Source organism: Protopterus annectens, chromosome 7.part0, assembly GCF_019279795.1.
Source record: "Protopterus annectens isolate FY-2018-M chromosome 7.part0, PAN1.0, whole genome shotgun sequence".
Taxonomy (NCBI): domain Eukaryota; kingdom Metazoa; phylum Chordata; order Ceratodontiformes; family Protopteridae; genus Protopterus; species Protopterus annectens.
Window position 1 is genome coordinate 1,058,436,707 of NC_056739.1, and position 15,699 is coordinate 1,058,452,405.

At 39.9% G+C, this 15,699-nt stretch overlaps 1 protein-coding gene across 1 annotated transcript in view; it reads left to right on the forward strand.

Moving 5' to 3' along the window:
* The window catches only part of LOC122806132 (vomeronasal type-2 receptor 26-like), a 92,664-nt gene extending 82,375 nt beyond the window's left edge, over nt 1-10,289 (forward strand). The window contains exon 3 of the mRNA XM_044076369.1: nt 9,347-10,289. Coding sequence (XP_043932304.1) covers nt 9,347-10,248 — 902 coding nt within the window. The 3' untranslated portion in view covers nt 10,249-10,289. The remainder of the gene's footprint in view (nt 1-9,346) is intronic.
* Nucleotides 10,290-15,699: the final 5,410 nt, after the last annotated feature.

The following is a 15,699-nucleotide window of genomic DNA, read 5'->3' on the forward strand; positions in this document are numbered from 1 at the left end:
AATTTAGTTCAAGATTTAACTGGGTCTCCATTCTTTCTGTGTAAAATCTACTGCAGATAAGAAGGGATGATACTTTATTTATCTATTGCTTGATTGACTGAATGATTATATTTATAGTGCAGTGTAATAGTCACAAAGGAACCCTGGCAAGCCTACTGTATCTCTACATCTTCAGGTAATATTCATGACTATAAGATGAGAAAAGAGCTACAGTTCTTACATGTGTTAGCTCTTGTTGGTTCAGTCACTTCCTGAGATAACTTGTGTTGGGCACTTTTTCTTGCAGTTGCTTATAAGAATTATTAAGTCAGTTCAAGATGAAATTCTTTAACTGTGATTTTCAACAGTGCAGAGTAGGGTTTATTCAAATAGTTTTATGGAGAATGGAGTTGAATACATACAATAGTAATGATGAGCTTTCTACTAATAGTAATGATTATTTGCATCACAACCTAACTAGGGTCACCTTCATGATGAAAACGTACTATTTTTATGTAAGCACACCTAAGATTTGGGATTAGATTTATCTAGCAGGAGTCTACCACTATAACTCATTGAGTTACAATGCACTGAGGTGCACATCTGGTCAGAAAATCAAACCAAAGAAAGATGTAAATGTAAGTGTTTTTTGCAAGAGACAATTCTTCCCTGAACTTCCATGGCAAACCCCACCATCACTATGAACTTATATATACCAGTGCCAGAGTTGCAAAAATGTGAAAGAACGAGAGACAGAGAAAATTCCCGCTCACTCTCAAAAAGGAATCATTGCCAGCACATACTTAGAAACTGCAATGATTTCCTATGGAAAATAGCAAAAGTGAAATCGAAGCTTACTGAGCTGAAGTCAGTGAGTTAGAACCTTGTCCAATTTGTACTCAGTGAACATCAGGGCAGCCATTGCAATCCTATTACCTGTTTAAATCACTCTGAACTAGTTCAGATAGGAATTTCTCACATTTATTTAACCTTTTCCTAAATACAGGTATAATCCCTCTTCAATTCCAACATGCAGTCATAACCTTTCTTCCCAATATACCCACCACTTCAGTCCTGCAGGATATCCAACCCATAACCATCCTCTGTGTCTTAGATAAGCTTTAAAAAAAAAACTCATATGCAACCAATAATTAATTGTCTATGCAAGAAAAAAATAACAGTTTACCAGCTTACTCTCAGCACAATTTTTAAAAACGTTTTAACATGCTAGACATGAGGAGATCTTTAGAAACATTGACTCACTTAATTTCTCTAAGCTAAAAAACAAGAACTGGGTGAGAACCCTTTGTCTTCATTCAGAACTTACCTACATAATAGAATTTTCAGCAAGTTAACAGACAATATTTCTTTGACTTAGGTTCCTGGAAGTCTGATATCCCATATAGGACATCTCTAGGTCCTTTGCTGTTTTCTCCATTTATTAATGCCTCAAAAACATGTCCCACAAGTACATTCAACCCTATATGCAGATGGCTTGCTCCTTCTGAAAACTGAAAAAAAAGAAGTTATGTCTTACCATAACGTTCCATCTGTGTTGTTCATCTTCTTTCATTCATCACAGATGGGTTCGGTTCTGAGCCCTCGGAACCAAGTCAGCTTATTACCAAGTTCACGCCAGCCAAAAACACTCTCAAGCTAAGTCTATACCCAGAATGCCCTTCTCCCTGTTACCTCAGATTGAGTTTGCTAAGAAAGGAAGTAAAGCTGAGGCCACTTCTATGCAAGTACCCTAGTGCACCACTTACACCCAAAGCATCACCCAGGAGCCTTTGGAGGGGGGAAGGAGGGTGGGAAGTGATGAATGAAAGAAGATGAACAACACAGATGGAACATTATGGTAAGACATAACTTCTTTACTTGATGTTGTTCATCTTATTTCCATTCATCACTGATGGGACAGAATCGCGCGCTACCTTGATTTCCATGGGTGGCCCTTATGGAAGAACATTCCTGAGTGCCATTGAGCTGAAGGCAGCTCTCCTCCTGGAGACCAGGTCCAATTTGTAATGATTAATAAAGGTATGAGGCTTAGCCCAAGTAGCTGCTGCACAAATGTCATCCATGGATGCCCTGGAATGGAATGCTATAGAAGTTGCCATAGATCTAGTGGAGCGGGCTTTAACATTTGGCATGGATTCATTATGAAGGGAATAGGTGACGCATATGTAGTCCCTTAGCCATCTTGAAAATGTAACCTTGGAAACAGCTTCTCCCATTTTGGGTCCCGAAAAGGAGATGAAAAGCTGTTCAGATTTACTGATAGGTTTGGTCCTGTCTAGGTAAAATCTGAATTGTCTATGTACGTCTAAGGTGTGAAGGCAATACTCTCCTCTATTGGCAAAATTTGGAAAAAACACTGGTAGATCAATGGACTGGGTAATAGAGAATTCAGAAACAACTTTGGGAAGAAAAGATGGGTTCATCCAAAGTGACACTCTGTCTTTATGAAAAAACAGATAGGGCCTCCTGATACACAATGCCTGTAGCTCCGAAATTCTTCTGGCAGAGGTAATGGCTACCAGGAACAAAGATTTCCAAGATAAAAACTTTAGGTCACACTTAGCCGCAGGCTCAAAAGGCTTTTCAGTCAAAGACTGAAGGACTAAAGTGAGGTTCCATGGTACTACGAGCTGTCTGAGAAGAGACCTGAGATGAGAGGTCCCTTTGAGGAAAGCCTTGCAGATGCATAAAGAGAAAAGAGGGGTTCCATCTATACCATTGTGGAAATTGGAAATTGCCACTAGATGCACTCATACTGTAGAGGCAGAGGCTCCGTTATCAAAAAACTTAGCCAAGTATTGAAGTACTGCAGTAACTGGAGCAGAATATGGGTCTAGCATGTTATCCTTGGACCAAATGGAAAACCTTTCCCATTTATCCGGATATAGTCTTCTGGTGTATGGTTTGTGAGAGGCCAGAATGATGTCTCGAACAGGTGAGGAGAGATTAGCCTGCCTGGTGACTAGCAGAAGTGGAGAAACCAAGCTGTCAGCTTGAGAGTGGACAAGTTCAGGTGACTCAACCCTTGGGGGTGAGTGATCAGATCTGGTACAGGGTCCAGAATCCACAGTGGGTATACTAGGTGAGGTCGAAGAAAGGGGCACCAAACTTGTCGAGGTCAGAATGGGGCTATGAGGATCACCTTGCATCTCAACCAAAGAGCTTTCTTTAGAAATTGTGGGATCAGATGAATGGGAGGATAGGCATAGAAAAGTCCTGTGGGCCAATTATGGATCAGAGCATCCCTCGGTGACTCCTCCTCCAGGGAATTAGGGCGAAGTAGCTGCTGCACTTGGTGTTTGATAGGGAGGTGAAGAGATTGCAGTAAGGCAGGCCCCAGTGGCTGAAGATTACAGACCTCACCTCAAGGTTGAGGAACCACTCATGGGGCATGAGGATGCATTTGCCCAGTTTGTCCACAATCACATTGGAGCTCTCTGGGATATGCATTGCTATCAGAAAGTGGTTGGAAGCTATCTCCCACTGCCAAATTCTCATGGCTTCTCAACATAGGGGGTAGGACTTGGTTCCCCCTTGCTTGTTGATGTACCAAACTACTGACATATTGTCTGATTGAACTGCAATTGTCCCAGAGGGGAGAACCGAATGGAATGCCTGCAACGCTAACAACACGGCTCTCATTTTTAGAACATTGATATGTAGGTGGGCCTCTGAGGTGGGCCATGCGCCTTGGACAGTCTTTCCCTGGAAATGCCCCCCCAACTCAATCAGGGAAGCATCCATGGTCACAATGGCTGTGGGCTGGGAGGGTTGAAATGGGCGGCTCCAAAGACCTACATCTGGCCTCATCCACCAAAGCAGGTCCTGCTTGCAGGAGTTGGTTATTCGAATCTTGTAATCCAGGGGATGACAGTTTGGGAACCATGGACACAAAAGGAGCCATTGCAGAATTTGCATATGTAGCTTTGCTAGAGGCACTATTAGAATTGACGCAGCCATAAAACCTAGGGCTTGGAGAACTTCTCTTGCATAGGCTGATGTTTGAGTAAGAATCACTTGGATTTGAAGCCTCAATCGATGGAGTCTGTAAAGAGGGAGTGATACCAGATAGGAATGAGTATTGAACACTGCACCAATTATTTGTTGTGTAGGGATAAGATTTGATTTCTCCCATTGTATCTTTATTCCCAACAATTATGTCAGAGAGTATGTTGTAGTGCAGTTACCAGAAGATGCTTGGAGGGGGCAGTAAGGAGCCAGTTGTCTAGATATGGAAACACCCGGAATCCTTTTAGTCTCAAGTGAGCTGTTACCACTGCCATGCATTTTGTGAATACTCTGGGGGCTGTAGAGAGACTGAATGGCAGGACACAGAATTGGTAATGACTGTCTCCTAGCTGGAAGTGAAGAAAACTCCTGGAGAATTTGTCCATTTTGATGTGGTAATACGCATCCCAGAAATCTACAGAGCACATCCAATCACCTTCTGTTAAAAAGGGAAGGATGGACTGAACCATGACCATCTGGAATTTGGTGTGGTGACAGACTTGTTTAAGTTGCTGAGATCCAAAATGGGTCTCCAGTCCCCTGTCTTTTTTGGCTCCAAAAAAAGATCTCAAGTAAAATCTGGATCCACACTAGTCTGGTGGGACCAGATGGATGACTTGTTTTTGAGACAGCTTTATAAAATCTGAAGCTGCTTCTTCCTTTTGACTGGGTGGAACGTCGGGAAGTTTTCTTGGAAAGTTTGGCTGACAAGAAAGGGGTATGGTGTAAACTTTGGTGATAATATTCTGCACCCAATGATCGGTGGTGATAGAGTACCAGGCAGCTTGGTGCAGAGAGAAATGACCCCCGACTGCTTCCAGAGGTATGCAATCAGGCCGCCCCTCAGGAGTGCTGATAAGACTGTCCAGAGAATAAGTCCCTGGAGCCTTGGTTGTGAAGACCCCCTCTGCCTCTATAGGGGCATCTTCCAGAATTGTTACCCACTCTGCCTCTGGGAGTATCATCACCACGTGCGGCATGGAAAGGACCCTGAGATTTCTTATGCCACATTTTCCCACTTCTCTGATTCCTGGAGAAGGTATGTTGAGGGTTGGAAAACTGTAGGCCTATAGAAGACATGGTTTTTCTGTCTTGTGTGCACCTGGCCAGCATGTCCTTCACTTTGGAGCCAAAGAGGGATGAAGCTTCAATGGGAGCATTCAGAAAGAAAGACTTGAAAGGGTCTGCGAGGTCACAGATGTGCATCCAGGCATGACGCCTCATAACAATGCCTGAACCTGCCACTCTAGCTGGCCCTTTGGTCTCGCGTGAGAGCAACCTCATGGACGAGTTGGATATTGATTCCAGGTTTGCTAGCTGCAAGGCCACTTTGTCCTTGACTTCATCAGACAACTGTCCTGCAAGGGTCCCAGAGAGTTTAGATATCAAGTCCCTCTGGAGCCTCGTAAAATGTGTCAAATAATTCAGAGAGCATATAGCAAAGGTCCCTGCTGCAAAAACACACTTCCCAAGCCTGTCCACTGCCTGGGTCTCGTTGTTGGGGAGGTTGACACCGGGACTTTCCTCAGCCAAGTCCTTTTTCATGGGGATCGCCACCACCATAGCATCAACTGGTAACCCTTTGGACCAGTGCAGATTCTCCACAGGGGGGGGGACAGAATTTTTGTCCGGTCTCTGGGGGATCGCCTCAATGGAATCAGGGTTCTTCCACGTGTGATACATGACAAGCTGGATGAGCTTGTCGGCAGGCGGGGTCAACCAAGAGGTAGACGGCTGGGCACAAAAAGCCCGGAGGAACACAGACTCCTCAGATGAAGGGTTGGAGGGCTTCCAGTCACCTCTCTGCTTTAACATCCCCAGGATATCTCCAAAGGAGACATCATCAGGAGGTAACCATGGGGACCCTTCACCATCTTTGCAAAATGTGTCCTCCATTAAGGACTTCTCAGGTGAGTCCACATGCTTCCTCTTGCACATCTTCTTTCAAGGGGGCTCCTCAGTGGGGGTCTCTGAGGAGGACTTGGAAGAGTCAGTCTCCTGAACAGGGGTGTCCTGCAGGGTTTTCTGCCCAGTGTCCCGGGGATGGTCTCTGACAGCTGTAACTCAGGGGGTGAGAACAGGGGTTCTGACATCAAAGGAGTGCTGCCAGAAGCAAGAGCCCTCTCCACTGCAGGAAAGGCAGGCCCGCCTGAAGAGGGATGGGAGCCCGGAACCGAGAAAGACAACCTCTGGACTGCGGTCACACCCCAGTCTGACAGACCCACCCCCACGGGCGGACCCTCAAGCAGGATCAGCACGGACACAGCCATCAAAGTCAAGGAGGGAACCGATGAGAAATTCGGCTCCATACCCAGGGCTGATGCGCCCATCCCCCAATCCCCAGACTGAGGAAGGACCAGTTCGGAGGGAACCAAGGACCAAAGGGACAAACTCTGAGCCAGAGTGAGGTGCACTGTAGGCACCGAGGTGATGGGTTCCAAGAAGGATGTCGGAGCAGAAGGCTTCGGAACTGAGATGGTCAAAGGAGGAGTGTAAGATGGAGTCCATCGATAAGGCAACCCAAGTCCAGCAGGTGGATGGGTTTTAGAAAGTGAGGGAATCCCCCTGGCTACCAACAGCTGGTCCACAAAATGCACCACGTCATGTTCCAAAAGGTTCCTGGTGGATCTAGTGGATACTCCAGATGGGAAGTCAGGACATTCGAGAAATGGACTATACACTTGGCCCAGAAACGGGTCTACGGATGGAGAGTATCAGGTCCATGGAGCAAGGTCTGCCAGCACTGAAGTCTCTAGTTTTGAGACCAGAAGCAAAGATGTCAGATCCAGTGAAGTTGGTACAACGCTCGGTGCCAAAATGGCACTCGGAGCCAAAACGGTCAGTTCCAAAATGGAAACTGAAGTCAGAGTCGAAGGTGCGCCCTGAGCCAAAGTAGCTACAGGTGCCGAAGTCGAAATAGGTGTAGTAAGATCAATGATCAGTACCAGAGGCACGGCATTTGCCAAAACAGGAGTCTGTATTGAAGGTTTTGAGACGGTCGGAGCAGATGAAGGCAGAGCCGAAGAGGCAGATTTATGCTCCGACGATAACTTAGGGACCTTAAATTTCCCAGGTTTGCTCTGATCACCCGATGGTGAAGAAGGAACAGAATGGGAGCTCTTTTTGTCCTTAGAAGGAGGGGTTGAGACCTCCATCACAGAAATGGCCTCTGAGAAGGGAGACTTGAGTAACCCCTTCAGAATAAGTATATTTTTGTGCCCATTAAGACTGTGCTGGCTGAAACTTTGACAAATATCACTTGGAGGCTGCACCAAAAGGTGGGCCACTCCCAAACAGTATACACAGTCATCATGCAAATCACTGTTAGATAACTTGCCCTTACAAGAAGTACAATGCTTAAAGCCTGAAGTACCCTTCTTATCCGACATCTTGGTAGAAAAAGGACACCACAACAAACTGTATAATCCAACAATAATGAAGTCAACTGCATTTAAAAAAATCACAAGAAAATCACCAATATAAAAACACACTGTATGAAGAGAAGGGAAACACCTGAATAAAGATAAACAGGTTAAGCAAGAGAAAATAATACCAGCTATGGTACTGAAGAAATACCACAAGGGTAAGGAAAAAGGCCATATCAACAATGGTACTTAAAGTTTACCAATGGTAACAATGGGTAGAGTGGAAAGAATAAGGTTAGACCAAAGAAAAGACACTAGCAATACTAAAGATTTAGTAAAATATGAAGATATCCAAAAACTTTTACACAAATATAAAAAAAGATTTCACTTAGCTGAGAGCTCGGCTGAAACATGGCTTTACGGCTATGTAGCAAACAAGATCTGAGGTAACAGGGAGAAGGGCATTCTGGGTACAGACTTAGCTCAAGAGTTTTTCTGGCTGGCGTGAGCTTGATAATAGGCCAACTTGGTTCCAAGGGCTTGGAACCAAACCCATGAGTGATGAATGGAAAGAAGATTAACACCATCAGATTATACTGTTTCATTCCAAATGGGCCTTCAGCAGAACTTACTGAAAGTCCTGAAATAAGAATAAGTTCAAACAAATAAATTTAACACACTAAAATTCACAAAAATGATCCTTGGAACAGCTCAAAGATGTAAGTATGCTAAACTACGCAAAATGGCTCTCACAAATACCTTGATTCTGGTTTGAACTCGGTCTTTTCTTTTACTGAAGAAGGATTTCTACTCCAAAACTGGTCTAGTTGTTTGACCATTAATAAACTATTTGGATATATCCTGCTGCTGTTACTGGTTTTGCTTTCATGCTGGTCTATTGGATAGCCATCATTTAAAACCAACCTTTGTCATTGTTGCCAAACAAGTAAAAGCATCTTGCAGAACCTCTTTCATACAATCCTTTCTGGTCATTTGCACTCTTGCCACTGGTGTTTTTCCCTTTAAAACAGACTATGATTGGAATTTAATGCAATGATTGAAAATGCAAAAAGCATATTTCTTGTAATGAACAATTAATAAAATTTGTAGATTTACCTCCCTTGATGATAATCTTGAGTACCACTTCCTTCGTTAATAAAGATTAAATGGCTGCCTATTACATCCCACAATACAGTTCACTAGCCCTGTCCTATCGTAAAACTTCTGCATCAAGAGTATTGCTCACTTCTAGCTAACTACCTATTAATCAGGTCCTGCATGTATGCCCAAAATTATTACAGAGCAATGGCCTGACCTTAAAAAGGCCAAACATTAAGGTAACAGTTATTGAAGCGTTTTTTCTTAACTTGCCAACCAAACCTGAATCTCATCCCTGCACATATCAAGAATAAAAATAACTGCCATATTTTCAGAAATGGTCTGCATTCTCATCTGACTGTAAGTAGGATTGCAAATGTTTTAGGCATACATGTTAAGCATTCTCCTTATAGTGTTATCTGATTACCTTGTTCCTTGAAAAGACCTATAAATGCTAATGGATACTTCCAGCTGTCTCTGTCACTCTTCTACTGTGCTATTCTATACTTGTCTGCTATTGCAACTGTATGTACTAATTTTAACTTCCATTTTTTACATAACTAACCTGTATGTATTTTAAACTAACTTGCTTTTTTGACAAAGGCTGTAGCTAAAAAGAATCCTTAGTCTGTTTTATTTACCTGGTTAACAACTAATTAAATAAATGTATTGTACATACACATATGCATACATAAATATTACATCAAAACTGTATTGAATATTGTATTTTTGTTTAAACTTTCATTAGAGAATATACATAAACTATCAATGTGGTGAGTGTGAGTTGAATGTCCTGAGATTTTCCTTTATACTTGTTCAAAATGTCATTTCAAAATGCTATGCCTAATAATTTAATCTATTTTATTGCTTTTTAGATGCAAGTGCCTGCCTTACATGTGAAGCAGATCACTGGCCTAATGAAAAGAAAGATAAATGCATTCCAAAGTTTGTTGAGTTTCTTTCCTATGAAGACTCTCTGGGAGCAACATTAGCTGCAGTTGCAGTTTGTGGTTTCATGGTCACTGCCTTGATTTTATGTGTCTTCATTAAGAACAAACACACACCAATCGTTAAGGCCAATAACTGCAACCTGAGCTACCTTCTCCTTTTGGCCCTTATGCTGTGTTTTCTGTCATCTTTAATATTCCTTGGTTATCCCACAAAAGTGAACTGTATGCTTCGACAGGTTACATTTGGGATAATATTTTCTCTTTGTGTCTCCTGTATTTTGGCAAAAACAATGATTGTGGTTATAGCTTTTAGTGCCACAAAGCCTGACAGTAAACTACGTAGGTGGCTAGGAAGTGGTCCCCCTAATGCTGCCATCATTATGAGCACAATAATTCAGATTATGATATGCATTGTTTGGATAATACTTTCACCTCCTTTTGTAGAATCCATCACAAATGTTGAAGATGGAAAGATTGTAGTTGAATGCAATGAAGGTTCATCATTTGCTTTTTGGTGCATGCTAGGATACCTGGGTTTCCTTTCAAGTATTAGTTTTTCTGTGGCATTTTTAGCAAGAAACTTACCAGATAAGTTTAATGAAGCCAAATTCATCACATTTAGTATGCTGGTGTTTGTCAGTGTCTGGCTTACTTTTATTCCTGCCTACCTTAGCACCAAAGGGAAGACCATGGTTACTGTTGAAATATTTGCAATCTTATCTTCCAGTACTGGAATTCTTTGCTGTATATTTCTCCCAAAGTGCTATATTATTTTATTAAGGCCAGAGAGGAACACAAGGGAGTATTTAGTGGAAAAAAACAAATAATAGTAAATATACTGCAAACTACAAGTGTACAATACTGATACTCAAGGAGGAACATTTTTACTAAGGCGAATACTGATGTAGGTATGTTGCAGTTGTTCCTTTATGTTATCAGTTCATGTATGCTCACACAGCTTTGCTGCTGATTCTAATGTATGTATTTCTAGTATCAGCAAGCTGCAGGTTCTGGGTAAAAAAAGCAATAAAAATGTCATTTGCATTGTCACAGTTGTCCCACTTATGTGATATTAACTTAAACTTAGAAAATGGCATTTAGAGGAAGACTGTAACTGGCAAACATGAAAAATAAAAGAATCATTATTTCTGATGGCACATGACAGAACACAAGTTCCATACTTGACAACTAATACATCACAAATGTTGAAGAGCACGGGAATGTTTGTAAACCCACAAACTACTCTCATAGAACTCTGCTGTCCAAACAAACATGAAAAGTGCACTTATAGCATTCATGATGTGGGTCCTCTTCACTATTAGCTAGCTTTCCTGATTTTTCATGTAAGACAATATGGAAATGTCATCCTATTCCTGAATGTGAACAGCAATGAGCCCCATCCTTGCGCAGGATTGTACAGTAGCTGTGTACCATCTCAGCTGCTGACCTTCCCTTCATACCTGCCTTCACACAGACCTGTTAGTAAAGTTTACATTTCATTGTTGTTTTTATTCCTTTATTTTTCTTTTGTCTCACCACTCCCTCTAATTAATCAGGAGTTTACTTTTCACTGTGGCACACCAGTCCAAACAGTATCTGTACACACTGTTAACAGACTGCAGAACTGAGAACAATGTTAAACCTGAACACATTTTTAAAGCAATTTATCTCCTTGGTTTTAGTATCCATTGCTGTTGTAGTTAACTAACTACCTTTTTATGAAGCCTGTTCTGGATTCCTGAAGCAAAAGAAATGTAACTTTTATTTGAACAGCTGAATACAAATAAAGTTCTAGAGGCAGGAAAAAAGTCATCTTGTTTTACTTATATATATATATATATATATATATATATATATATATATATATATATATATATATATATATATATTCCAATACCAGGAAACAAAAGTACAACTAAAACCTTTATTTACTAAAGAAGCTAGAGATTTTTGTTAGACAAAGGTGAATAAAATGTAGGGCAGATGCCAGTGTATGTAATTCTGCATTTTAAACATGTTTCATACTTTTTAACTGCTATTTCAAAATCATTTCTAAAATGCATAGCAAATATACTTCCTGGTTTGCACTCCATGCCGACTTCGTCAGGATCATCTGGATCATCTCCATATTATGCAATTTGATTCATTTAAATGTTAATTACCATGGATAGCTGCTTGGAAGCAGAATTTTGTGTATGGGAGCAGCTAAAGACATAAAATGCAAGAAATGGTAATACAAGAACAAGTAAAAAATAATGAGATACAAAAAATTATCTATGCCTGGACAGCTTCATAGGTTTAAAAACATACCCACCTCATGTAAGAACATACACCCCCAAGCAGTATATAGAAACAAAGGTTATGGAACAAATTCTGATCTTTGAACAAAGAAATGGCCACAAATATATCAAGTACACTTGTACCACTCTTCAGTTAGTCAGAGGTATCAGATGTCATCTGGTTCATGAAATTGAATTAAGTCAGTTGTATGCATTGCCTGTTTGGCATTTTAAGTGCATTTCCATGCAGATGTGTCATGTCAATCATCTGGTAAATTTTTCACTGTATTATAAAGTGCTGGATGTTAATACAAAAGTTAAAATGGTGAACCAATTCAAAGATGGCCGCTGTTCTGTAAGGACTGCTAATCCTTAGCTCCTCTAAATATCTTGAATAAAAGTAACCCAGGAGATTATTCAGAACCAATTTCGACAAAATATCTTGAAATATCAACTCTATCTAACTTCGAAATAAAGTTACCAAGGAAAAGTGACTGGTCCAGTTTATAATCAAGTAAGATTAGTAAGGATACAGAGAAGTTAACTTAAGTCATGTGCTGCTACAGTCCTGTTTACTGAAAAATACATTCAAAACTGAAGACAATAAACAGCACAGGATGTCGAAAGATGATAAAAACATGGACACTACCACATCAAAAACCAAACTTTTGGATTTACTTTCTCCTGAAAAAGATTTGAACTCAAAAAGGCAGAAGATAATAAAACAAACAGATACATCCAAAACTGGAAACAAAAATAAATCTGATGAACCAGCAAATCTGGAGGATATTAAAACAGCCTTACTTCCCATCCAAGAGGCAATAAAAGAATTAACTGTACAACTACAATCATTTGGAAATACCTTTAACCAAATAATGGACAGACTGGATAAATCTGAAGCCAAAACCATGGAAAATGAGGAGAAAATAACTCTAATAACCAAAAAGACTGACTCCCACAATAAAGAAATTCAAAACATTCAAGACAAGATCACGGACCTGGAAGCAAGATCCAGAAGGAATAATATTATCATAAGAGGCATCCCAGAAGCTATAAACCATAATGAACTGATTCCCTCTATAATACAAATCTTCAGCATACTGCTCAAAGATCCTGGAATAGCTAAACAAATAATAATAGAAAGAGCACACAGAGCACTAAGAGGAAACCCAAGGAACTTACAAACCCAGACCTGTTTATGCAAAACTGCTAAACTTCCAAGATGTCAATACAATCTTGCTGACTGCTAAAAAATGTGGAGGAACTGTTAACTGGAACAATAATACAATATTACTGGCCCAAGATCTCCCCCTCCAAATAAGGAAAGCAAGACAGCTTCTTTCTCCTTATTGTAAGTTCCTAATTGAAAGAAAAATAAAATTTCAAATGAAATACCCTAACACACTAATTTTTCACTCAGAAGGAATGAAATATATGATTGCTAACCAAAAGGAAGACAAATAAACCATCCTAGCCGTTTTCAATAAAAACCCAACATTAGATCGCTAAATATACTTACTGGAGTGATGTATGATCATTGGATGAATGATCGATCACATTTCGGCCATCCGAGACTGTTTTTTGCTTTCTGATGTGTTCTTGAACTTTTTTACGCCTATATCAACAGGTTGGTAGTACTGATGTATCAGTACAAACACCATGATGCCGACCGAGAACAGTTAGACCTGCCTCCTTCTTTTCACTTTCCCACGACAGGAACCAAAAATATCCCTCCATGCTCTACACCAGGCTCTTCAAAATGTGACATGTCAGGGATATCCAGCGAGCTGTGACCGTTCCCTCTACACTTACTTAACTGTTAGAATGCTCCTCTATACATCAAGCAAGCGACGAGTGCTCTGACTACAAAAATGTAAACAAAAGGAAAAGAAAAGAAAACGTTTTAGACTGTTGATTTATCACTAAATGTAAATTTTTAAAAAACTATGCTACAGCCCTTGACCCTATTAAACCCTAAGCTAGTACTTAGCCTTTTCTAACAGCAGTAACAAAACAAAAAAGAAAAATGTACTGATTTCAAAGAAAGTATGCAAAATGTATGCACTACATATACTCTACTAAAAACTAAAACACACATGCAGTTCATTTTGTATTCCACTTTAGATATTCTGTTTGTCATTGTTTATGATAATGTACAATCTGGATGGCGCAATACTGCAGCGGTAGCGTTATTACCTCACAGCAAGAGGTTCTATGGCTCTATTGATTTTTCAGCTAAACAGAATATATCGCTGTGGAGGTGAAACAGAGGTGCACTCATAAAACGGATAACATCATTGGTCCATTCATGCTTCAGAAGCCACCTAGTTATATAGACAACTAATGTTAAAAAGAAGCTTGTATGAACACTTCCTATAAACAATAAAAAATAAAATCTATAAGACTTAAAAAAAGAAAAGGTTATGACTACAGATACAGAAATACAGAAAATGATTTAAGTAAGGGTCTAAATAATGTCAAACTTGAATGGCCCAAACACATACTGTTGAAACATACTATAATGTGAAAGCTGATTTTTACATTCTTGGTTGCATTAACATATCTCAGAGATACAAATGATGCTCTGTCTAGTTAAGAAATCAAGCAGAGCTCTACACTTTGATTTGACTTTTTTTTTTTTTTTTTTTAAGACAGGGTTATTGGCTGTCATTCAGAGCTGACTGTTGTAGGATTAGACAGTATATATTAGAGGCAGTAATAGGTATCAAACTGGGCTACATGATTGCTAAGTCTGAGTGTTCATGTTATTAGATTAAAACCCCCACTACAAAAAATACCTGTACAGCAGGTACTTAAATGAGCTTAAACTTGCTACCATTAAAACATTGGTGATTAGATAGGGAATCTATATACAAAAAAAGTACACAGAGATCTATCTCCATTTAAAATAAAATAAAGAACACAAACCATCTACAATTACCTAGTGTAATGATACCAGTGGCTCAAACTATAAATACCTCCCTTAAATACAAGCAAAAATGTGCAGGAAATAATATGGACTCAATTGGTACAACATATTTTTAAGTCACTGCTTAAGCATGTATAAAGCCATTGAGATGTCTATTAGTATCAATATAGGAGACATTCAAAATTCATGATGTGACATGACACGCCAAAAGTTGCTGACTATGAAATGAGTTGATAGGAAACTGGAATGATAGATGTGAATGCAGTTTGATGTTCTACCAGGCAAATTGTTGTTGCACACGGCAACAGAGGCAGGTTGTAGTCCGTAAAGCAGTCAGTGTTTGGCATATTGATTTACTGTAAATAGAATTGTTTTGTTTGATTTTGCATTTCAAAGATAGTTTTGCAATCGATGCATTGATAACTCTGCTTATACTGGAGTGCCCCAGTGGCATAGTTAACCTTGGTCTTCAGAACAAAAAGTGCTGTATAGATTTGTATGGGGAGTGCTGTCTGTCTATCAGTGATACCAGATGTTGGAGCATCATGTGTCTTGTTGTTCAGAGAATGCATGTTGTGGCAGCGTCTGTTGTACCATCAACTCTTAAATGCTCTATAGTGATGTTTAAATATTTTACCTGATGTTGGACCTTTATACCCCCTTATTTTGGTGGTGTCCCTCATCTTAGGAGGGAGATTTGAGGCTTGTCCTGCCCACTATGGGGCCCAGATATGTAATATAGTGATATTTTTCTTATACCTATAGGCTGAATTCCACAAATAGAATAACACAGCTGAACATCGCAGACAACAGATAGAATACTATGGACGTACAGTCCTATTTATAGCATGAAGGGAAAGGTAATAACACTAATGGAAAGGAGGCAGAGAAGAACAGAAAACAAAGGAGAACACATAAAATAATCCTAAATTTCTTTTTTCTTTATATACTGCTTCAGTGTTAGTGAAAATAGTTCTACTAATATCGTCTAATATATTTTTAGATTATACTAACACTTATTTGTACATTTATACTAAAAACCTTGTTTAATGGACCTTTACTTAATGTAA